At 38.7% G+C, this 27,057-nt stretch overlaps 1 protein-coding gene across 1 annotated transcript; it reads right to left on the bottom strand.

Moving 5' to 3' along the window:
- Positions 1 to 14,490: 14,490 nt before the first annotated feature.
- LOC110928493 (thiamine phosphate phosphatase-like protein) lies at positions 14,491 to 17,870 on the bottom strand. The gene is made up of 4 exons (XM_022171505.2): positions 17,612 to 17,870; positions 17,386 to 17,507; positions 15,334 to 15,535; positions 14,491 to 14,960 (listed from the first exon to the last, which is right to left on the bottom strand). Exons 1-4 carry the CDS (start codon positions 17,768 to 17,770, stop codon positions 14,691 to 14,693), a joined length of 753 nt encoding a protein of 250 aa, XP_022027197.1. The 5' UTR covers positions 17,771 to 17,870; the 3' UTR covers positions 14,491 to 14,690.
- Between the last annotated feature and the right edge of the window lie 9,187 nt (positions 17,871 to 27,057).

A 27,057-nucleotide genomic window follows, 5' to 3' on the forward strand; every position in this document is an offset into this window, starting at 1 on the left:
ATAAATTGTCAAAGAACGATAATACTGTTAGGTTTCTAAATAGACCTTGTCTTTACTTTATTGTAGCTCTTAAAGCTACATGGCAAAATCGGAAGAAACAAACAGTCGTTCTGAGGAACACCCTGATAACACTAAGATTCATGTGACTGGTGCGGAACTACAAGCACTGGTAGAAAATGCTGTTGCCAAGGCCATGGATAGGCAATTCAGGGAATCAAGCGGGACTCGGAGTAGGACCCGAACCGTATCGCACGTCAAGCCCAAGACTCATTCGGAGGCTCATAGCAAGCCACCTTCTAAGAAAAATGAGCCGAAGAAGGGTGATGAGGATAATCACTCCTCCAACCACAGCAGTGTCCCAAAACAAGAAATCAAGCAGAAGCATGAAACGCACAGTAAGTCCTGTACGTACAAATATTTCGTTTCATGCAAACCCAGGGATTTTACTGGGGAGAAAGGAGCAGTCAACTGCATGACGTGGTTAGATGAGATGGATACGGTAGTTGATATCAGCGGGTGTGCTGATAGGGACGTAGTGAAGTACGTGTCCCAGTCATTTAAAGGAGATGCACTGGCATGGTGGAAATCTCTCCTACAAGCTGCCGGTAAGGCCACACTGTACGGTATGACATGGGATCAGTTTGTAGCTCTGATCAAAGAAAATTTCTGCCCGCAACATGAGGTCGAAAGGATTGAGTCGGATTTCGTATCCCTAGTAATGAAGAACCTCGAATGTCAGGCATATCTCACCACCTTCAATACCTTATCTCGATTAGTGCCATATTTGGTAACCCCTGAGCCAAGAAGGATCGCCCGTTTTATTGGGGGTTTGGCACCAGAGATCAAAGCGAGCGTTAAGGCATTGAGGCCTACGACATTCAGATCAGTAGCTGATTTATCTCTCTCACTCACCCAGGATGTAGTCAGATTGAGAGCTCTTAAGAACTCTGAGGAGAACAAGAGGAAACGTGAGGATGACACCTCACGAAGATCGGAGAAAAGACACCGAGGGAACAACGACCACAGGAAAGGGTCGGGATTCAAGAAGGGAGATCATCAGTCGGGTGAGAAACCCAGATGCAAGGTTTGTAGGAAGCATCATTTTGGGAGATGCAGGCAGGAGTCTAGATCTCAATCTCAGCAGAAATTATGTGGGATTTGTAAGTCCCCGGATCATAAGGCATTGGATTGTAAGAGGCTTAAGGATGTAACTTGTTATGGTTGCAATGAGAAAGGGCACATCCGACCGAATTGCCCAAAGAATGCTAAGAAAGCCGATGAGGGAAAGAAGACCAATGCAAGAGTCTTCAAAATGGACGCTAAGGAAGCAGTTCAGGACGACAACGTCATTACAGGTACTTTTCTTGTAAATGATGTTTTTGCTAGAGTTCTATTTGATTCAGGAGCAGATAGGTCATTTGTAGATGATAAGTTCTGTAAGTTGTTAAACCTACCTGTTAAAACCTTAAGAGTGAAGTATGAGGTGGAATTAGCCGATGGAACCATAGAAACCACCTCGACTATCCTAGATGGGTGTGTCATATCCATTAGGAATCATTCTTTCCCGTTATCCTTGCTTCCCTTTAAGCTAGCTGGATTCGATATAGTGATAGGCATGGATTGGTTATCGCATAACCAAGCCCAGATCGTGTGCAACAGAAAGCAAGTGGTAGTTAAGACTCCGTCTGGTGAGTCACTCACTATCCAAGGAGATACCCAGCATGGATTGCCTGAGCAAGTGTCCATGCTCAAGGCATCCAGATGTCTACAGAAGGGATGTGTCATTTATATGGCACAAGTTACTATTGATGAGCCAAAGCCGAAGATCGAAGATATCCCTGTTATCTCAGAATACCCTGAAGTATTTCCTGAAGAACTCCCCGGTTTGCCACCGGATAGGCAAGTGGAGTTTCGAATAGACATCATTCCAGGTGCAGCACCAGTAGCAAGAGCACCATATAGGTTGGTACCAACGGAGATGAAGGAGTTGAGAACGCAATTGGATGATCTGTTAGCTAAGGGTTTTATTAGACCTAGCTCGTCTCCTTGGGGAGCGCCAATCTTGTTCGTTAAAAAGAAGGATGGATCGATGCGTCTGTGCATCGATTACCGTGAGCTTAACAAGGTCACTATCAAGAATAGGTATGCGTTACCCAGGATCGACGATCTGTTCGATCAGTTGCAAGGAGCAAGCTATTTCTCCAAGATCGATTTGAGGTCAGGTTATCATCAGTTGAAGGTCAAGGATGAAGATGTGCACAAGACAGCGTTTAGGACTCGTTATGGACATTATGAGTTCCTAGTGATGCCGTTTGGGCTCACTAACGCACCAGCCGCATTCATGGATCTCATGAATCGCGTCTGCAAGCCTTATTTGGATAAATTCGTCATCGTCTTTATTGACGACATCCTTATCTACTCAAAGAACCAAGCTGACCATGAGAAACACCTTCGTTGTATACTCAAACTTCTACATCATGAGAAACTCTATGCCAAATTTTCGAAGTGTGAATTTTGGCTCCGAGAGGTCCAATTCCTTGGACATGTGGTAAGTGAGCGTGGTATCCAAGTAGATCCCGCAAAGGTAGAAGCAGTCATGAATTGGCAAGAGCCAAAGACTCCTACAGAGATTCGCAGTTTCCTCGGATTGGCAGGATACTATAGGCGATTCATCGAGAACTTTTCAAGGATTGCTGCGCCCCTAACTTCGTTGACTCGTAAGAAGATTAAGTCCGATTGGGGCCCTAAGAAGCAGGAATCCTTCGACATCCTGAAGAAGAAGTTGAGCAATGCACCAGTGCTGACATTGCCTGATGGTATAGAAGATTTTGTGGTGTACTGTGATGCGTCACATACTGGTATGGGCTGTGTACTCATGCAGAGAGGTAAAGTCATTGCCTACGCTTCTCGACAGTTAAAGGTGCACGAGAAGAACTACACCACCCACGATTTGGAATTGGGTGCCGTTGTATTTGCTTTGAAACTGTGGAGACATTACTTGTATGGAACCAAGTGTATAATTTATTCGGATCACAAGAGTCTTCAACATTTGTTCAATCAGAAGGAATTGAACATGCGACAAAGGCGATGGATGGAAACTCTAAATGATTACGACTGTGAGATAAGATATCATCCAGGCAAGGCTAATGTAGTTGCCGACGCCTTAAGCAGAAAAGAAAGAGTGAAACCGATCAGAATCAATGCCAAGCGCATTGAAATAAGGAATAATTTGAACGAAAGGGTGTTAGCTGCACAGAAGGAAGCTGTGTTGGAAGCTAACTATCCTGAAGAGAAGTTAGGAGTAATTGAGGAGCAGTTATCCTACGACAAAGATGGAATGCTAAGACTAAACGGACGAATATGGGTTCCAGTTTATGGAGGACTTCGGGATGTTATCCTCCAGGAAGCCCACAGCTCTAAATATTCCGTTCATCCTGGAGCCGATAAGATGTACCAGGATCTGAAAGCAAACTACTGGTGGATTGGTTTGAAAAAGTCAGTAGCTGAGCATGTAGCTAAATGTTTGACTTGTGCGCAAGTCAAAGCTGAGCATCAGAAGCCGTCAGGTTTGCTTCAACAACCTGAAATTCCCAAATGGAAATGGGAAATGGTGACGATGGATTTCATCACCAAGTTGCCAAAGACGAGAAAAGGAAATGATACCATATGGGTCATAGTAGATAGACTGACGAAGTCAGCTCATTTTCTACCCATCAAGGAGACGTATAGCTCCGATATGTTAGCCCAATTATACGTTGATAAGATTGTAGCGTTGCATGGTATACCTGTATCTATTATCTCCGATAGAGATACTAGATATATGTCGCATTTTTGGAAGAGTTTCCAACAATCATTGGGCACTCGTTTAAATTTTAGTACGGCCTATCATCCTCAGACCGATGGTTAGAGTGAGCGTACTATTCAAACTTTGGAAGATATGCTGCGTGCATGTGCGATCGACTTGGGTGGTAGTTGGGATAAGAACCTACCACTGATTGAATTCTCCTACAACAATAGCTACCATTCCAACATAAAAGCTGCGCCTTTTGAGGCCTTATATGGTAGAAAGTGTAGATCGCCCATCTGTTGGGCAGAAGTTGGAGATGTCCAACTATCAGGACCAGAAATTGTTTTTGAGACGACGGACAAGATCGTGCAGATTCGCGATCGTTTGAAAGCTGCCAGGGATAGGCAGAAGAGTTATGCGGATCCTAAGCGCAAAGATTTTCACTTCGATGTAGGTGATAAAGTGTTGCTTAAAGTATCGCCCTGGAAGGGGGTAATGCGATTTGGTAAGAAAGGCGAGCTAAGCCCGAGATACATAGGACCTTTCGAGATAATCGAACGTGTCGGGGCAGTTGCTTATAAGTTAAACTTGCCTGAAGAACTTAGCGCTATACATAATGTGTTCCACATCTGTAATCTGAAGAAGTGTTTCGCTGACGAATCACTGGTTATACCGCATACAGATATACACATAGATGAGAGTTTGAAGTTCGTGGAAAAACCATTGTCGATCGAGGATCGACAGGTGAAGAAGCTTCGAAGGAAGTATATACCTATTGTCAAGGTCAAATGGGATGCCCGTAGAGGTCCCGAATACACGTGGGAAGTGGAATCCACGATGAAGGAGAAATACCCTCATTTGTTTCAGTAAATCTCAAGGTCGAGATTTATTTTAAGGGGGTGAGGATGTAACACCTCGAAAAAATTACGTCCAATAATGCATTGACACGTGTCATAGACTTCCGGTATGTGAAAATAAACTTTAGAGGGACTAAAGTTGACAGACGGTGAAAACTATGGAACGTAAGGGTCCAAAGTGTCAACAATGGATAAATAGGCTCTATGATAACCCTACATAATGTTTATAACCCTAAACGGATGGATCATGGATCATACAAAGCGGAAATTGCCCGAAAGTGAGGAATTACAAACTATAGGGGCTAAAAGTGTCAACATGTTGAATTTATACCTCTGAGTGAACTTTTGGCAGACCTGAAGCTTTGTAATGCTAAAATATACTCACTAGAATATGTGGTAAAAATTTCATGAAGTTTCGTTATCGTATGAGAAAGTTATGGCCAAAACCGTAATTGAGGGGTTAAAAGCGTCAACGTCGAATTTCATGACTTTTTGGGTGAGCGCAAAGTTAACCGAGGACTTTACCATGTTGGTAAAAGTCCCAAGGTTCCTAAAAATCAGATTTGGGGGTTTACGAGTCAAGATAAGCAGCCAAAACCTCGCGTGCGAAGACAGGGACCAAAACTGCCACTTTTAATCAAAGTTTGGCAGCTGCAGACACCAGGCGGCCCGCCTGGGCTGCCTAATGCGGGCCGCGACCCAAGCCCAGATGCAGAACTCGCGAATTAGGCCATTTTGGGTCCGAATTTTGAGTGCTTGACAGCTTGTATCACCTCTAAAACTCACCAATCAGCCCTCATGCATGTTGGGACCCCTGGTGCACTCTTACAACTCCTGAAAACACCATTTAATCAGATCATTTGTTCACTTTTGAGGCACTTGTGTTAGTAACAAGAACACATACAAACTTGCAAGAACTCACAAGGCATTCCAGGAGCAATCTGATCGACAAGGCAACTTCCAAGTGTTATCTAGGCTGCATTAGGACCTTTGTAAGCATTCATATCATTCTCTAATTCGTTCTAGCTTTGATTATTAGCCAAAAGTCAAACCGTTGTTCATATAGTTTGACTTTTCGATTAAACGAATTTGGCTCTGTCATTTCTCAAATTGAAACCACTTATAAGTTGGTATTTATGTGGGAAACAAACCCTCAAAAGGGCATTCTCTGATTCCCACTCTAAGCATGCTATTTGTCGAGTCAAAGTTATTCTTAAAAAGTCAACAGAAATTGTTTTTGTGAAATATAGCGTAAATGGTAATGTAGATGACATGCAATCAGTTTGATCATCAAAAATAGCTTTATAATGAATGTAAGAATATGTTTTACCATGATCAACTCGACAATCTTTAGTATAAGCCCGGATTGGAACCGAAAGTCTTACAAAACGACTTATTCTTTGACTCTCGATTCGGATCCGTGCATGCATGTTTGAGATCTGTATTAGAGTTTATTTTTGACCATTTTTATTTAAGTTTAACTCTCTGGAATTTTTACTACTTGAGTCTATGCTTAACCGATTCATATGCATGTTTCCGATTTATGCTTAAAGTTGACTATTTTGCCCTTTTTGATATAAAACGTGATTTTTGGAAAAGTGAAAGAGTAGAAATCTTTATTTCTAATTTATAAACTTGCACCGAAAATTTGAGATCAGTTGGTGGTCCAGATTTTGAGTTATGGCCGATATCGTAAAACTAAAGCTTTATGTTACATAATCGGCGCATTTAGCGTATAACCAATTTAAGGCCACTTTCTGATATAAAACTTTTTACCCACTGATGTTATATAATATTTTGGGATTTTTGATGATTTTTATTTAATTTTTGGCTGATCGTATCATAGGTCGCTAAGTCGATTCGGTTAATGCCGGTTTTGACCGTTTAAGCCATAAAATGAGTTTTATACATCCTTTTGACCCCAAATCTTTTTCTACTGATTTTATTTGCTAAATAGATTATTTTGAGCATTCTGGAAATATAAAAATCTCAGCTTTCTTTTAAAAACCCGGAAACGGCTCTAAATCGCTTTCTAAGCGTTTTTAGCGCATAGTATGCGTTAAACACATATTAAACACATAAGATTCATACCTACTGATGTAATTAGCATATTTTTATAAAATAACAGTAAGTATAAGTTTTTGAACTCAGATTCCCAGTTTTGACATTTTTAGCCCTTGTGAAATTACCAAAATACCCCTACGGTGCATAGTTTGATTTTAAATGATAAGTTTTGTATACGGGTCATACCCTACTGTTATAATATGTCAAACTAAGTATATTTACTGTATAAATCAGACCCGTAACTCAGATTTCCAATTTAACTCTTTTATAATCTTTTAAATGACCAAAATGCCCTTATAAGGCATAAATTGAGTTCAAATTCATTCGGGGCAATATAGAACATAACTTGCTGATATTATATCATATTTAAAGCATATTATCTCAGGGAACTTGCATATGACTCTTTTGCCTACCCGTAACGCCCTTTTAGCGTACGGTTCGGTTTATGTAACTAGTTTGCATAAATTGACCGAAACGGGTCAAACGTTATCATTTTTATCTCAAAATCCAGAATGTATTTAGTATACCCATATTATACAAGTATTCAAACTTATCGGGTCTAAAACACATTCTATCCGGTCTTCGCTTAATCGTGCGCTTGAACCGTATCGTCCTTAAAACTAACCGGTCAAGCTTAGGCTTAAATAAAAGACCCGTTAGGAATCTAATAGGTTATTATAAACCTTTGTTCCAGAATAGGAGGCCCGGTAAAAGCTACCTACACTTACCAATTGTGATTCATACTTACTCAGGTAAATACATTTTGACTTATTTTCCCTATACGGGCTTGGGGTACGGTATATAGAATACCGCTTGATCGAGCGTACAAATCTTGCACCTTTGGGTATGCAATTGGAATAATTTGATCGGCTCGTTTAAACAGTCTTGTTTTACTTTAAGCCTTTGGGGGGTTAATGACCGTGTCCCGGATATCCTTGGCATTATCTTACGAGATGGCCACGACCAGAGCACGGGGTGTAGGCGTACACCCGTCGTGTATAACTCTTTAATGTGGTGTGTCTATTAATCTTTAACCCGGACAAGATCCCGGGCTACCAAACGTACGAGTAGCATGTAATTCGTTCACAAGTTTATATTGCATAATTATCCCAAGTTATAAAAATATTTATGCCATGTGCATTTAAATCAATTTTCAATCATTTTCAAAATGAGTCAGTTAATTTGTATTTACCAGTGTAAACTGACGTATTTTCCCAAAAGGTTAAGTGCAGGTACTAAACGAAATAGGCTGGCTGTCTCCTAGAGCGTCCACAATAGTCTCGCAAGCTCGGACGACAATAAAACTGTTGAACAATTTTCTTATTTTATTTGATCCGCCTGTGGATCCGTTTCAACTACTCGTGATATTTATTGTTACATTGTATTTAAAGTTGAAATGAATCTATTCTGCTTCCGCTGTGCATTATTATATTGTGTTGTTTGTCTATGACGATGCCAACTACGTCACCATACCCCACACCGGGCCCACCGGTGACACGTGGAGGTCGGGGTGTGACACTCAAGTATCATGAAAAAATCGTTACCTTTCTTAGCCAGCCACTCCTTGAAGTCAGGGCATTCCTTTTGCTTATGTCCTGTCTTCTTACAGAACTTGCAATAGGGTTTACCTAAGGAGTTCTTAGAGCTGGAAGGTGCACTTGTATTAGGATTTGGATTTGGCTTTTGAACCTTAGAAGCATCCTTTCTTTAATAAGAGTTCTTCCTCTTCTTTGAGCTGGAGGTGGTGAAGTTAGCAACATCAGTAGTGCGATCCATCTTCATACGCTCTTCCTCCTGCACGCACATAGCGATCAGCTCACTCATCGTCCATTGGTCCTTCTGAGTGTTGTAATTGATCTTGAATGCTTCATAGGACGAAGGAAGCGAAGTGATGATGAAGTGAACAAGAAAACCATCACTGATCTCCATTTCTAGGCCCTTCAGCTTATTGGCCATGTCATGCATCATCATGATGTGCTCGCGAATGCCGCTCCTCCCATCATACTTAGTTGTCACCAGCTTGAGGATAAGAGTGCTAGCGTGTGCTTTTGATGTTCCCTTGAATTGATCCTCCACAGAAGCCAAATAGGTTTTAGCATCTTCAGAATCAGGAATGGCTCCTCTGATTGAGTTATGAATGGACTGCTTCATGAACATGAGAGACATGCGGTTACACCTAGTCCATTTATCATGGACTATCTGCTCAGCAGCAGTACTTGTGGCGGTAAGGTCCGCTGGCTTATTCTCTCTTAGGGCATAATCAAAGTCCAGCAGCCCAAGCGTAAGCATGAGAGCATCCTTCCATGCAGCAAAGTTATCACCAGTCAAAGGTGGAATCCCGCAATTGGGTGCTGATAGTGGAAATAAGATGAGCAAGTTATGATACTAAGAAAGAAGTCCTAATGTGATCTAATGGGCTTGTGATACTAAGGTAGGCATAAATAATGACCATTTTAATTATGAAGCTGTGATAATGTCTATTACTAACATCAAAATAATAGACTTAGTTAAAAATTCTACTTAAACAAAGACAAATCAGCTTTGGCCAGAAGTGTAATCATTTAAGTATGTGTGCAAAGTAATCGTGACAAATCAGCTTTGGCCAGAAATGAGACAATCACTTTAGTTATGCACTCGTCAAGCATGCTAAACATAAATGAATTAAATCAGCTTTGGCCAGAATTAAGACATTTCACGTTTGTAATGCATACTCAACATAGCTTTCATAATACTTGAACAATAAATAGATGTATTAAATCAGCTTTGGCCAGAAATAATACATCAGAAGCTCATTCAAGTAAAGCTATTTTGGTTTTGTAAAAATTATCTGATTCTGATTAATTAATTAAGTGTTAACAAAACCAAGTATTTAGTTCACATCAAACAGCCTAAGGTGATGAGGTCTCGAGTCATGGTCTCGAGTCATGGTCTCGAGTTAGGTCTCGACTGAGTTTTTGAGATCTCGAGTTAGTTATGAGGTCTCGAGTCGCAACCTTAGTCTCGAGTTGTAGCCTTATGGTCTCGAGTCGCAACCTTATGGTCTCGAGTTATGACCTTATGGTCTCGAGTCGCAACCTTGTGGTCTCGAGTTATGCCTTATGGTCTCGAGTAGCAACCTTGTGGTCTCGAGTTATGCCTTATGGTCTCGAGTAGCAACCTTGGTCTCGAGTCATGCCTTATGGTCTCGAGTTGTACAGATTTGAGAGCCCTTATGATTTTGAGTCGAGACCTTGTGGTCTCGAGTCGAGATCTGATGGTCTCGATTCGCAGTCTGATGGTCTCGAATCCCTGTTAACAACTGTTTTGTGATGATAACTGAAAACTCGAAATTTTAGGGATTGTGGGATAGTGTTTCCTGTTTTATTGCTGATCTAAATTATCAAAAGATTTCGTAAATAATAACTGATTATCTCTTTAACAGTTTTCGAAAACTCTAATAGATAAAATTAAGATCAAAACAGTAAAAACACCCACTAATCTAAATTATATTCCAAAAGTTAGGGAATTTTCGAGTTTTCTTAGAACATTATGATGAATCCTAAAAAATAAAAAAACATAATCTGGGATCCGAAATCTAAATTTTATGATTTCAGTTAACAGATTTCGGATATTATTATTCCATTTATGGTTTCGAGTCAAAATTATCAAACATATTTTTCCGAAAACAGGGATTTCGGCAACAAAGAACTCGAAAACTGTTTTGATTTTAAGGCTTAAAAAAAACTTCCGTTTTCCAGATTTTTGATCCCAGAATAATGGATACAAAAACAGAACCGATTTATCAACATATGCTCTGATACCACATGTTGGATCAGTTCTGTTTAAACATAATGGAAAACATGAATAACATACCTGTTACAGCAGACATCTCGGTAGAGAATCCAGTCAGAGATGCAGCCATAGAGTTCGACATGATTGTCAGGATGATCTGGTTCCTCCTTAGGGTGTAAGGTGATGATGGTGAAGAACCGAAAGTAGGGTTGAGCCTTACCTTAATCGAGCTAGGCTCGTTACAACTTCCTGAAACTCGAGCTCGGCTCGATTCGAGCCTTGGATTTTGGTCTCGAGCTCGACTCGTTAGTTAATTTTAAAACTCGAGCTCGGCTTGAAAGCTCGACTAAGTATCTATGGAGCGAGTTAAACAAGCTAAAACTCGACTCGAGCTCGTTTTTTGGCTGTTATTGAGCCAAAGCCCGACTCGAGCTTGGCTCGACAGTTTGAGAACTCAATTAAAAAACATCTAGATCATTCAAAAAGTAATACATAGTTTAAACCCTAAAGTACACTAAGCTCGATAAGGCTCGACGAGCCTAAACGAGTTACACTTACAAGGTTCGAGCTCGGGCTCGATATCTAATCAATCCTAATTTCAAGCTCGGGCTCGAGCTCGATAAGGCTCGGCTCGTTCAAGCTTTTTATAGATCCGATCTCGAGTAGCTCGCGAGCTGCTCGGCTCGTTTGCTCCCCTACCTCTAGGGTGTGTTGGTACTTGCTTTGTATTTTTCGTGTTTCCTTTTTTTTATAGAATATAATCATAGATCAAGGAAAAGGAAATAAATTGTCTCAGCATATTAATAAAAGAGTTAATTACTGTTTTCGTCCCTGTAGTTTGTAAAAAATCACTATTTCAGTCCAATAGTTTAGAAATTGCGATTTCAGTCCCTGTGGTTTCACTTTCGTAACCATTTCAGTCCCTATGGTTTCACTTTCGTAACCATTTCAATCCATTTATTCTGTTAGTACATGGACTGAAATGGTTACGAGGTGGACTGAAATGGTTACGAAAATGAAACCACAGAGACTGAAATCGCAATTTTTAAACTAATGGACTGAAATAGTGATTTTTGACAAACAACAAGGACGAAAACAGTAATTAACTCTTAATAAAAAAAACCTTAACATTAGTTTAATGTTTTTTTTCACCAAACCAGCTAATATACAGACAAAAGATCAAATACAAATAACTTTAACGTACAAAACGTACGAACTGAAGGTTTTGCTGAAAAAACGCGGTGGTATTTTCATAATAATAGTAATTTTCAAAATTACTCTACAAATGATCCTGTAGAGTTATTTTGTAAAATGTTCTTGTAAAGTAATTTTGATCTTATAGGGTAATTATCAAAATTGCTCTACAAGTATATCTTGTAGAGTAATTTTGATCTTGTATGGTAATTATCAAAATTACTCTACAAGTGCATCAAAATTACTCTGCATCAAAATTACTCAACAAGTGTATCAAAATTACTCTGCAAGTTTATCAAACAATATACAAATCAAAATTACTCTATAAAATCATTTGTAGAGTAATTATGATACTCTACAAAATTACCTTACAAGATCAAAATTACCATACAAGAACATTTTACAAAATTACTAAATAATTACGAAAATGTCACCGCGTTTTTTGGTTTTTTCATGCCTTTCATACGTTTTGTACGATAAGACACTTTGTACGTAAACTTTGCCCCTAATATATAATGTACAAAAACAAAAAATCTATGTAACGTTAGGTTAGTCACACAATAAATTAATATGGGTTTGCATATCAATAAATATATATTAAACCTAAATAATATGGAATGGTTTGGTGTATATGTACAAGTACATTATACATATTATACATATTATTATGAAGTGGTGATGAACAGTAATTGTTCAATGTTATAATGAGATATTTTTAAATATTTTTTTAAATATTATTATTTTTTAGATATTAAAATGAAACGGTCATGAACTTAATGTGCGATAAGATTTTGTTTTAAAGATGTATCTTTTAAATTAGTCATATTTCTTTATATTAGATTTAATATTGTTCTAACAAATTATATTTGTAGTTTCTCACATGCTGTAATAATGATACATCACCTCTACCGTATTATATCCAATCGATATCGATTGAACAACGCCAATACCAGTGTATACTTCACTAAAAACGAAGTTATATTCAGATTAGAGTTGGGCATCATAAACATGTACCATGATGAACCGAACCGAACCGATTCCGACCGAACAACTTCGATATATAACGGAATTGGTATTATCAGAACCAATATACGTTTTTACAGTTTTCGATCGATGTAAAACGCGTGTTGATATTCTTTTGTACATGACTAAGGACCATGGAAGTTACTATCCATGGTCCTTAGTCATGTACAAAAGAATATCAACACGCGTTTTACATCGATCGAAAACTGTAAAACGTATATTGGTTCTGATAATACCGATTCCGTTATATATCGAAGTTGTTCGGTCGGAATCGGTTCGGTTCGGTTCGGTTCGGTTCATCATGGTACATGTTTATGATGCCCAACTCTAATCTGAATATAACTTCGTTTTTAGTGAAGTATACACTGGTATTGGCGTTGTTTAGTCGATATCGATTGCATATAATACGGTATAGGTGATGTATCGTTATTACAGTATGTGAGAAACTACAAATGTAATTTGTTAGAACAATATTAAATCTAATATAATATCTTTAAAACAAAATCTTATCGCACATTTAAGTTCATGACCGTTTCATTTTAATATCTAAAAAATAATAATATTTAAAAAAATATTTAAAAATATCTCATTATAACATTGAACAATTACTGTTCATCACCACTTCATAATAATATGTATAATGTATAATATGTATAATATATAGATTTTTATTATTTTTTATTTAATATATTATAATAGTTTATTATTATATTTACTTTTAATAACATATTTTTAGTTTTTTTTCCTAATGTTTAATGAGTTTTTTTTTTTAAATATTTTTTAATATTATTATTTTTTAGATATTAAAATGAAATGGTCATGAAATTAAATGTGCGATAAGATTTTGTTTTAAAGATATATATTTTAAATTAGTCATATTTCTTTATATTAGATTTAATATTGTTCTAACAAATTAAATTTGCAATTTCTCACATACCGTAATGATACATCACCGCTACCGTATCATATCCAATCGATATCGACTGAACATCGCTAATACCAGTGTATACTTTATTAAAAACGAAGTTGTATTCAGATTAGAGTTGGGCATCATAAACATGTACCTTGACGAACCGAACCGGAACCGATTCCGACCAAACAACTTTGATATATACCGGAATCGGTATTATCAGAATCAATATACGTTTTTACAGTTTTTGATCGATGTAAAACACGTGTTGATATTATTTTGAACATGTCACTACTTTATTTATCGGATTTCCTCTTTCGGTTGCTATAGCGAGCGTCCATACTATAAAGAACCGAACCGCTATCGATTGGGTTTCCGCCGCTTAGCGCGGGGAACTCAACTAGTTTAGAATTATTGATACAGCCAAGTGCAGGATCCGGGTGGGGTGTTACACTTGATCAAAGTGACCAACCCGATTGGCCACCTTTGGTAACGTCATTTCGCCTTAAAAGTTAAACGGAAGATTCTTACCAAAAGTGTGTTACTTTAAAAAAAAAACGGCATATTTTGAGCCAAACTCATTTTCTCAAACCTTGTATTGACCCAAACTCATTTTGACCCGTTTCCTAGTCCGCTTGGTATGCTACCCATAACACTCGACTTCTAGCCCGCTTGGTGTGCTAGGCTTACTATGTTGCTTAATCTGCTTTCAAGTAGGAGACTGGGCGACGTGCTTAATTTCACCAACTAAACCGAAAGTCAATAAACCGTACGATTTTCGGTTCAATCGAGAAACCGTTGTATTGTAAGCACTTGAACATGTCACTTATATTTCAGTTTAGCTTTTATAAAGTTTACACGTTCACTCATTAGTTCATCACCTATAAATCATAATCAAAATTAACTTTATTTCTCATAAACATACAGGCATTGCACCATTTATCCACAAATATGGTAAATTACAAGCAAATATATCAGTACTGAATATAATTTCACCTACACATACCATTGCAGTTTGTGCAAATTTGCACAAAAAATCATACCGAGTTTATCGGTTGAAACAAGATTTCCACCAATATGCTGTTTAAACTTTTAGTGAAACAAGATCTATAAGCCGAATCAAAGTCTTGTTGAGTTCTTCTCCATTGCTCCATTCATGAACTTTTGGTTTAATAGGTGTTGAAGATTTCGAAATTAAACGATGTAACGGGAAATCTTTTCTGGGCATAACATGATCTTCTCCTCCAAGTTTCAGGGTTGGGCAGAAATCACCCCCGCCATCTCCAATGTAGATTACGACCCGTTTCTTGATAGCTTGAGAAGTCGGATCTTGGATTTTATTCAACACAAAACCCTGTCGTGAGAAATAGTGGGTCAAACGGGTTGGAAGTAATTCAAGATGTATCCAAACGTCTACAACCTCCAATATCATTATATTTAAAAACATGATTCATTGACGGGTCAACTCAACCCGGGTTGACATTAGATGTACATGAAATGAAAAAAAAAAAACAATTATTGACGGGTCAACTCAACAACTTTTTACTTATATAGAACTTTTAGGTTCGGTGACTTCTGACCCCCCCTGTGGAAATTTTTAAGCTTCGCCACTGCCAACAATTATATGTTTCTTCACATATCATATAGATATCACACATAAAACAAAAAGCAGACATTTAGACGTGTACTTATACAATCGACTTCGTAGATAAAAGTAATTTGTGTACCTTGCACAAATTGGGAGGGCAGAGATCACACCCATGCGGAGACACAGCCGAACCATGATAAGGAAAGATCCTAAGCCTCCCCGCTTCATCAACAGAAGTCGGGTTTGTGATAATACCCGAAAAACAATCATAAATCCCATGGTTTTTCAGGATTGTTTCAATGAAGAACTGATTGGCATCACTAAGTACCTTCAAATCACATCTGAAATATTCACACTTTAATCATCAATCATCATAACAACTGACTATTTCCTAAACATAAAATCATTCATCACATTTGGGTGTAAACAAGCCAAACCGCTTATGAGCTACTCGAGATAAGCTCGCTAAATGCTCTAATAGATAATATATAATAGGCATGTAGAAATCTTATAATTCTATTATGCTCGAATCAAGCCGAGCTTAAATGAGCTTGAGCTCGAGCCTAGAAAGAAACTTGTTTGCTAAATAAGTCTAGACCCGAGCTTCACTTACAGAGCTTGAGGTGGAGCCTAAACGAGACTATTATTTATATAATTTGAATTTAATATATATTAAATTCAAATTATATAAATAACTAAATAATATAAAACTATAACTGTATATAAAAACAAGGGGAATTGGTAATAATCCAAACTAGACGTCATTGGCCATTGCCAGTCCCACCTTTTAATACTCCCCATGCCAGTCCCACCTTTCACTTATTTTTCCTCCACCGGTCCTCAGTTAAGAAAACTTAACGGAGTTAAGTTTTTTTCTGAATTACAAGCTGACGTTTTAGGGCTTTTGATCAGAACGAGGATACGAGTCGAATGATGTAAAACTTACCTTGAAATTGTGCTCCAAGCGATGAAAACGGTGCTTCAGTTCGGGTGTTTAAACTTCCAATTAACAAAAAGCAGGTCGTTTGGAGCACCGTTTTGATGTAAGTTTTACATCAATAGACTCGTATCCTCGTTCTGATCCAAAGCCCTAATACGTCAGTTTGTAATTCAGAAAAAAACTTAACTCCGTTAAGTTTTTTTAACTAAGGACCGGTGGAGGAAAAATAGGTGAAATGTTAGACTGACATGGGGAATATTCAAAGGTGGGACTGCAATGGCCAATGACGTCTAGTTGGGATTATTACAAGCATGGTTGCAAAGTCGCTAGGCGCTCCCTAGTCGGTCGACTGGGGAGTTGAGAGTACTCGGCCTAGGAGGAGAGTACTCGAGGAGTACTCGAGGAGTACTCGGACATGTTAAATTATAAAGAAATTAGTTTTTGGAAATTAAATATATGTCAAATAACATAAATTTACTAATATCTATAACAAAATAAGTAAAAATGTTATTCATTCTTTAATATGATAGGCATAGAAATTATGCTTTATTATTTTTTAAGTCAAACTCGGCCCGAGTTGACCTACTAGATACGATTTTGGAAAAGGTTGACCGCGTTTGACCGATTCCGAGTAATTAGTCGGAGTTAAAGAAAGTCGCCTCGGCAACCTACCTTGTAGCGACTACTCGGAGAGTACTCGGCCTTGGAAACCTTGTTTTACAACCATGATTACAAGCCAATCCTCTAAAAACAAATATAAATGTATATAAACTAATTAATAATAAATAATAAACGAGGCTCGAGATTGAAAAACTACTTCACGAGAGCTAAGCTATAGCTCTTGTAAGTTATCACACACAGGGGCGGACCCACATACAGTAGGTCGGGGTCCTCCGACCCCAATGTTTTTAAGAAAAAAAATAGTAGATTCGGTATATAAAATTGTATAACGACCCCATAAATACAATTAGGTGGACACCATCGAAAGAAAAGGAAACCTGGTGTGGTGGTAAATCCCTCACTTTACCAACAAGAAGTCATGGGTTCAATCCTTGTATAGCTTGTTTTTCTTGTTTTTTTTTAAATCTAGTTCAAACCTCGCTATGACCCGAACGAGGACCGACCCGGAAATTTTAACGTTTTGTTATGAAAATTTTGAACACCGAAAAAAAATTGGACCCCATTAAAAAAAAATCCTGGATCAGCACACAAATGCAAATTATAAAACAAGATAATAAATGGAGTAAATACCCATGAGCATGAGCAGCTCTAATGGCTGAAATGATTTGGGGATTCAATACAACACGATTCAAACAGTTTGTGATGTCTTCAATTGTTTTCCCCTGAGAATGTAGCTCCTCCATCATTCTATCCTATAATTCAATAACACTAACTAATGGTTATTTAAGAACCCTAATTTAAAAAAAAAAAATTGGTACCTTAAAGCAATCAATTTGAAATTAGAGATGTGACAAACCATGAGAGAGTTCCAAGGGAGTGTTTGACGAAGCTGATTGAACAATTGAGTCAAACCCATTTCAACCACCACCCACCGATCACTGTCGTCGTCCATGATCGTCCGATCAAAATCCCATATGATCAACGGTTTTCCGGACAGTTGATTCTCCGGCGCCATTAAGAGAGGTTAAAGCGGCGGCGCCGGTGATATGATTATATTAATATATTCTTGTTGGTATTCATTAATGTAATCATTTCATGTATTAATAGCATCCGCATGTTAACTAACATTTTCCGTATTAAATAAGTTATGTGTTAAGACTAGAGGGTATGGAGAGTCTCATCCACATCAGCGCCACGTAGGCTCGGCTCGGAAGGGATGGACCTAGGGGGTGGGGGATGAACCCCTTTATATGTATAGATGTGTGTGTTAGGAGAGAGGAGAGAGGCACGGCTACCCCGGCTGTGGGGAGCCGAAGTTGCCGGGCCGGACCTGAGTGGGGTGGTGTGGGGGACCGGCGCCGGTCCTAGCCGGGCCTCAGCCGGCCCCCATATCCACTAGTCTAACATGTTAACCCAATGTTAAGAGATTAAATTAATTATTATTTTCTTTTTTATACAAAAACCCAATAGTAAAGTACATTAAATGAGTTATGTGTTAGCATGTTAAACCATTTCCTTAGAGTGAGACAAAGTGAAATGAGAAAAAAGTTGATATGTCACTTACGTGGAGTTAAATTAGGTTAAATTATATCCAAAGGCCTTATATAATAAATGAGGATTAGCATCAAATACAGAGGCTCCTAAAAATAATAAGTGTATGAAGGTTCCTAAAAATAAACCCACTACATTAAAAAAAAAAAAAACACATACACACACATAAACACCCACCACCACTCAGAAACCTAAACCCGAACCTCATCACCCATCCAAAAGGGTGGTGGTGGGCATTTAGTTTTTTTTATGTTTTTTTTTTTTTTGTGAGGATTAGGTTTTTTTTTTTTTTTTTGCGGGGAGGGGGAGTGGGGTGTTAGGGGTGGGGGGGTTTAGGTTTTTGGGTGGTGATGGGGTGGTTGTTTAGGTTTTGGCTGGTGGTGTAATAGTTTAGGTATTAGGTTGTTGGACATTTGTCACTCTATGATGTGTTCTTACACTTCTTATTTTTATGAACTTTTGTAGAATAACTTAACCCTAATAAATGAATCATGTTGTATTTTATAAAGGCTTGATCAATTGGTAGGCTATACAATCCGTATAAGGACCAAATATCTTTTTGACTTTAAAGTTTAGTGCTTTCGATGTGGTTGTTGGTTATTTTTGTTTTTATGTGTTTTATAATTTGTATTACGTTTTATAGCGACGTATCGTATGATATCGTATTGTATTTGTATCGTATCGTGCCGTATCGTATCGTGACGTATCATACCGCATCGTGACGTGTCATATCATATCATATTATACATTATAAGTAACCAACCAACCAATTAAAACATTGTAAAATAAACATCACATATATAAATAAACTGAAATGGCAAATTTAACTTTATAATAAGTTTGTTTGTACATGACATAATCCAAAATACATAAAAAGTCAATATACAAATAGAACAACAAACTAACCTAAACCGTCCGATCCAGATCCTGAGTGGTGCCTGACGGCCGCAGATCCTGAGCGGTGCCAAACGGCTGTAGATCCTGACCCGGGTGTGGCGACAACGACGACATCGGTAGAGGGTACGACCACGATCGATAGCCACCAGGATATCGCCCTGGATCACCCGCATCAAAAGGGCCTCGATACGGGCGTGGTGGTCATACAGGACGTGTTGGGGGTATTGAGGCACCCCCAGCGGATGCGGTGGCGGTGGTGTGAGCTCTCGGTCGGGCTGAGCGACCGCTAGCTCGTCGTGATTGGCATCCCCGTAATCAGTATAACCAGCTGCCATGACAGTCTCCTCCCTCAAGTAAAAAATTGGCAGGTTGACGAGGACATAACGTGGCCATCGCGGTCGCGAAATTGAAGGTCGAGACTAGGAAAGTCACGTGTAATATGCATGCCGAATAGCGTTTGGTGCGTCAATCTAGTCGGCTCAACCGTGCCCCCGGCGGTGAACTAGGGGTCCTCATGAGGAACGAGGCCCAATGAGCGAGCAATGCAGGTGATGTACGCCCCAGGTATAATAATCGAGGGCGCACGACTCCCCCACAGCCAACGTTGTAGAAGACGTTAGGCGCTAGTCGGCCGGTGAGGTACCGCCTAGGGATTAATCGGGATTAATAGGGATTAATCGGATTGGACTTTTTAAGTATAATTTTACAAGTTTTTATATATATATATATATATATACATACATATATATATATAGAGAGAGAGAGAGATAACTTTATACTTTTTATTAATAAATTTAAAAGTTTAGGAATCTTATGTAAACTAGTGAAAGATAGAGGGGATTAAATGTTTAAATACCTAAACTTAAATGTTAAAATAGGTTATAATTAAATTTTGGGCTTTAAACCATGGGCTAGGCTTCAAAATTTGGGTTTATTGGGTCAAAAACCATGAGACCGATTAATCCGATTTTCACCGACTTGGACCGATTTTGACCATAACCGATTTTTTGACCGACTAGCATAAATTTAGGCAGTAACCCACCGACTAACGCCTAGGCGCCGATTAACCGGCCGCCTAGGCTGATTTCTGCAACATTGCCCACAGTAGACAGTATATATATAAAAGATCCCCCTGATTGCACACTCGTGACTATGCACGCGTGGTGCATTAGATGTGGCGATAAGCCTGTGCAGGTGGCGATACTGGGGTCTGTAATAGCGGCACCCTGGCCTTCAAGGCGCCAAAGCGACCTCAACCGATCACTTTCCAAAATTTGACGAGTGTCGATATGGGTTCCTCGTGCACCGTGTCGGTGTAGAGTGTGGTGTTTGTCTCTAGCAAAGTATAGAAGCCGGTGTGCACAACAAACTCCATCGAAGACATCTCATGTGTCACTGTCGCCAATTGAAAACTAATCTCGATAAACGGGTGCTCGGTCATCCTTCTCCTCAGGTAGATCGGCTGGTCTCGGGGTGAACACGAATGAAGATAAAAACTCTATGATCATCACCCGGTATGACAGCAGGTACGCCAACTCGAACAACTTGTCACACAGTTTGGTTAGTATTTCATAAACAAAACAACTAAAACAACCATAAAGCTCCAAACCAGGTCCTATAGACCAATTACGCATCGTATAGAACCATAAAATGAGGAATATTTTGAATTTTTGAACCGATACGATGCGTATAGACCCATACGCATCACATCGATTCAAGATGTTCGAAAAAAACCCTAAAGGTCCAACCTGCTTCACCCCAAAATCAACTCAAATTCAACCTAACCTATGGTGGAAATACAAAATAAACGTTGTATTAATGAACTGGGAGTCGTATATCATAATGTATGTGTCTTGAATCTCGAATTAAAACCGTATGAAATCCGTATAATCTCATAGTATGTGTGTGTATTTTGTATGTTTTGAAGTTTGGGTTGTATTGTGATCTTTACCCCCTGAAATGTCACACCCCGATTTCCACGTGTCTCACCGGTGGGCCCGGTGGGGGATTACCGTGACGATGTTGGCAACAATATAGTCAAACCACACAATTATATAATGCACAGCGGAAGCATAAGATAAATATATAAATTTCAACCTCTGATTGTAATATCAAAATGTATTACAGGGGTTGGATATATCCACAGTGGATCGTAAATAGTCATAAATTATTGTTCCATCAGATACTACAATCAAGCTTGCGAGGCTTATCCCGACGCTAGGGAGCTAATACCAGCCAATTACGTTTAGGTACCTGCACTTAATCTTTTTGGGGAAAATACGTCAGTTTACACTGGTAAATACATTCAACTGACACATTTGAAAATGTTTATTAAAATTGATTTGAATGCACAAGGCACAAACTCTTTTATAACTTGGGAAAATTCATAATGATCTTGTGAACGTTTTACATGTTCTTTTATGCGTTCAGTAGCCCGGGTCGTGCCGGGTTAAAGATTTATAGACACACCACGTTTGCGTAAAACCGTAGTATAAAAACCAACGGCTACGTCTTTTAATTTTAATGTCGACACTTTATACCGGGTGTACGCCTACACCGGGATGTCGATGGTCGTGGCCATTTCGTAAAATGATGCCAAGGATATCCGGGACAACGGTCATTAAACCCCCCAAAGGCTTATAAGCAACAAAACTGTTTAAATGAGCCGATCATATTTAATCAATTAACCACCTAAGCGATGGAATTATATAATGTTCAATCAAGCGGTATTAATATACCGTAACCCAAGCCCATATAGGGGAAATAAGTTAAAGTATTTACCTTTGCAAGTATTAATCCTTAATTTAGATCAAGTCACCGATAGCTTTTACTGGGGCTCCTAATCTGGAACGAAGGTTTTTAATTAACCTCTTAGAATCCTAACGGTCCTTGTATTAGCCGTAGCTTAAACCGGTTGATTCCGATATATAGATATGGTTAATTCGCACGAAAAGGCGAAGACCGAGAATGGAGTATGATTTGGACCCAACAAGTTCAGTGACTTGTTTTATATGGGTTTATAGTTCATACTCTGGATTTTGGGGTTCAAATAATATAATTTGACCCATATCGGCTATTGCACGAAAACTAGTTCCATGAGCCGTACCGTGTGCGCAAATAGGCGAAACGGTTAACCATAAGTGTCCTACGCTTATTTCCTAAGTCAATATGCCTTAAAAGTATTTTGGTATCAGTAGGATACCTTCCGTAATGCCCGTAACGAGTTTAAGTTAATATTATGCCCCGTAGGGGCTTTTCGGTCATTTTAAAGACTTTAAAAAAGGCTTTTCGAGTTCTACAGAAAATATGAGTTTCCCGAACAGCTTATAAAGCTTAAAATACTTTATTTATTATTTAAAACCAGTAGCAACTGGAATCAGGTCAAAAGACCTTGTAGAACTCCCGTTTTGGCCAAAAAGGGCATATTCGGTATTAACCGAACCGTAGCCATAACCGCAGGTTATGAGCGAGGTAAAAATTATTAAAAATCTTTAAAATTCCCAAAATATTATTTTACCACAGTGGGTAAAAGTTTTGGTGACGAAAACTTGGGTTAGATGGGCGTTATGCTAATTGCGCCGTTAATTACAAAACTTTCTTAAAAGTGCGCCTTTTAGCATAACTCTCATTCTAGACCCCGGATTGACGTGAAACTTTAGGGACATGCTTATAATTTAATAAGCAAGGTTTTGGTCCATTCACGTGTCCGAAATACTCGTTTTAATTTTAAAAGGCCGTTACGGTCAACTTTTAGGCGAATGACGGAATTGCGCAAAAGACTCGGATAACTCATGAACCGACCACAGAGGTTTATACCAACATGTGACCTGGTCCTAAGAGAGTCCTAAGGTATATTTATACCTCACTAAAACGGGTCAGAACTGAAGTCAAAGCAAAAGTCAAACTTTTGCGACTTTCGGCTCCGAACCGGTTCAATATAGTAAATGATCGATTCAAACGAGCGCAAACAGGTTTATATACTTATTATCATGTTTTATGATTGTCAAAACAGGTTCCATAACATATACATTACAGATTATGCATAAATCGCTAAAATAGCTTTCTGTTGACTTTTTAACCGCACGTTTGACTCGACATTTGACATAGTTAGAGTGGTGATCAGGGGGAACCATTTTAGAGGTTTATTACCCACATAAATACCAACTCATAACCACTTTTGATTCGTCATAAGACTGAACCATTACTGATTTATTGTAAAGTCAAACCGTAGTTACGACGGTTTGGTTCTTAGCCATTTACTAAGGAAATGTGGAACCACAAAGGGTTGGATCACTTACAGAAGTTGTGTTCTTGCTTATAGAGCAGAGAAAGATGCCAGAGAGCTCCTTAGAATGACCAGAGATGTATTTTTGAGTTGTGTGAATGTTATGAACTTACTAGTGCTATTTATAGCAAATGTCATGGCTCAAGATCATTACACACAACTCTACAAGTGCCCTTGGATGAATGGCAGGTGTATTAGAGGGTTATGGGTCGAGTAGGGGGCACCCATGCCTCATTGATTGAGGTTTGGTCGTTCATAAGCTCCAAAAGGCATGTAGTTACAACAATTCTGCATCTGGGCACTTTACGCGGCCCGCATGGAGATTCAGGCTCCCTTTAACGCGGGTCGCCTAAATCTAAATGTCAGAAACGTAATTACAGGAGGCTCGCGGCCCGCCTACACTTAACCGGTTACTTAACGCGGGTCGCGAGAGGCTCATTTCCCTGAAATTTTAAATCTTTTGGAATGATTACTAGAATCTCGCAATTAATAACGAAATCTTTCGTAATGATTTACCTGACCTTTCGGGTTTGAAGGGGTAACTTTGCGGTTTGGCCCTCGGTTATTTACCGATAGGGGCCTCGTGTTATTTACCCGCGTTGTTAAGTCCCCGTTTATTTTATTAATTGTTCAGAAAGCCTTAACTTTCATTATTGACGCTTTTAACCCTTCTTCTACGAATTCGATCGTAACTTTCTCGTTTCATATCGAAACTTCGCGGAATTTATATATATTATTTTAGTGAGGGTATAATACCGTTACAAAGTCTTTGGAACGTTAAAGGGTCACTCAGAGGTATTATTAAACATGTTGACACAGTTAACCCCTGTAGTTTGTAATCTCTCACTTTCTTCCGCGTTTTGTTTTTGTACGATCTATAATTTATTCGTTTGAAGGTTTAAGCATTATTTAGGGATACTATACAGTATATTTACCCTTGTTGACATTTATAACCCTCGAATTTATATACTTTCAAGGTTTGTCAAAATTAGTCCTTTATTTATTATAGATGCCACGTGTAATTAAATGACACGTGTTAACACATCATTGGACACAAAAATTCGAGGTGTTACATGAAATCAGGGGGTTATTTAATTCGCAGTTTTATACGCATCGTATAGACCTATATCATGCGTATAAGGGTAGCGTATAATCAAAGACACTCTTATTTTTTTTTAAAAAGTGCCCCATATTTGAACCGATACGATGCGTATAGGGCTGCTATACGATGGACTTTTGACCTATACGATCCGTATAGAGGTAAGATAAAAAGGTTTCAATTTTAGGTTTTGCCTTTTCGATCCGTATGCATGTCGTATTTTGACGTATTTTGTCATTACGTGTCATTTTATGAAATATATGCTCTATAGGTGTCGTTCCGATGACGTTCGATTACGTGTGGTATTGCATTCTATGATTACGTATGATTTTGTTTTGAATCCACTTGTACTCTAACGTGTCGTGTTGTATGTATACGCGTCGTTTCATACAATTACTTGATGTATTGTATCGTTAAAGAGCGGTCCTGACCTGACCGACGGTCGGGATGTAACACCCCGTGTTTCGAATGTCAAAGTCAAAGTCAAGATTGAAGTCAAAGGGAGACAAGATTGCTAATTGTGATCTGTCACTCCTTGCTTAATTCCTGTTTTGACTTCTTTGACCTTTAGTTAGTCTATTTTTATGCTTAAGTTAGTTGTATTATGTGGAGTACCTTATCAATAATCGAGGTTTGTTCGATATTTATCGCATATTTGATCGCTATATCGCTTGTCGCAATCGCACTCGCAACTCGAATTACGCGTTCTGGATATTGTTTTATGTGTGTGTGTGCCCTATATGTTACTTGTGCATGTTTATTTATGTTTATGTTGTGGTGATTAATCGAAACGCAATCGAAACTCGAATCGCAACCGCTAAACGCAAGAAATTTAGGATGATTATATGTTAGATATGGTAGTTGGGATTAAAAGTAATTTGGATAGGAAACTCTACCGCGTCGCAACGCTCGCAGTCGCAATCGAAACGGCAAAACTCCTCGCTCTGAACACTCGAACCAAGTGACCAATCGACCAGGCTACCTATAACACCTCGAAAATTCATGTCCAATAATGTATTGACACGTGTCATAAGCTTTGAACGTGTGCAAGATTACGTATGAAGGACTAAAGTTGACAAACAAGGAAAGTATGTGAACGTAAGGGTTCAAGATGTCAACATCGGATAATTATATCTTTCAATAACCCTACATGATGTTTATACCCTTAAACGAATAAATCATGGATCATACGAAGCCAATTGTGAAAGAAAGTGAGGAATTACAAACTAAAGGGGCTAAATGTGTCAACATGTTTAAAGTATACCTCTGAGTGATCTTTTAGCAGACCCAAAGCTTTGTAATGGTTAATTATACTCACAAGTATGTGTGATAAAAATTTCACAAGGTTTCGATGAAGTATGAGAAAGTTATGGCAATATTCGTATGCGAGGGGTTAAAAGCGTCAAACTGCAAAAGTATGTCAATTCGTAAGGTTTCGGACCTCCCGGAATATGACCATGAGTTTAGCATACTCTAATTAACCTTTATATAGCTTAGATATAGGCTTAGAGGTGTTTGGTGCGCAAAAATAAACTTTTATGTCATGCAGGGACTAAAAGTGTCAAAAAGTGCACAAGTTTGCATTTTCGCGCATATCTTGCATTCTGAATATCCCCGGACACCCAAAAATTTATGTAAGCACTAAAATATTTTATTTTAGTGTTTGGCTTGATAAAATTCCATTCGTCGCGTAATTTGGATCGTTTTAAGCGTCCGTCCGTGTTTCGTCGTAATTAGCCGAACAACGGGACCGTACGACCAAACGAATCGACATCCGGCATAATTTTGAGCATGTTTCATGTTCCCTATGCTTAGGCATCATTGTAGAGCCTTAAAAATGGTTTATCGGGCCTTAGAAGTGTCGGAAATGACAATTGGGAGTGCAGGGGCCAAAACTGTCAATAGTTGAAAGATTGCATGTGCTGTACAGGTCCCTTACGGACCGTATACAGGACCATACAGTCCGTATAGCTTGCCCAGTTCCAGAAATTTAAAAACCAGCTGTGGTTTTGCTTCCCTCTCACAATTCTTGATTCTATGGGCTGAATTAGAGACACCCATGGTTTCTAAATCAGTGGGTATACTTGTAGGGCTGAGATCGAATCCCGTTTACCGAGGAACGATCCTAACGGCTCTCAAAATCCTATAAATACCCCCTTGTTTTGGGTTTCACTTGCACCTCTTCTCATTTCTGAATTGCTCTCCGATTTCTCTGCATTCTTGAGGGTCTTGAGCTTCTTGAGAACCTCTTCCAAGTCCTTTAGACTTTTGTAAGTGATTCCTTTCATGCTTAGTTGTTTGTTTAGCGTTTAAACCGAAAAGTCAAGCGTAATCGATAAACACTTTGACTTTTAATCGGCTGAGCCATTGTTCGCGTCGAACATGGCAACGTGATCGTAATTAGGTAGGTAATTAACCCTCTAAAGGGCACCTCCTAATTACCACGTTTACTTAGTTTAATTGTCAGGTC

This window comes from Helianthus annuus, chromosome 3 (assembly GCF_002127325.2).
Source record: "Helianthus annuus cultivar XRQ/B chromosome 3, HanXRQr2.0-SUNRISE, whole genome shotgun sequence".
Taxonomy (NCBI): Eukaryota; Viridiplantae; Streptophyta; class Magnoliopsida; order Asterales; family Asteraceae; genus Helianthus; species Helianthus annuus.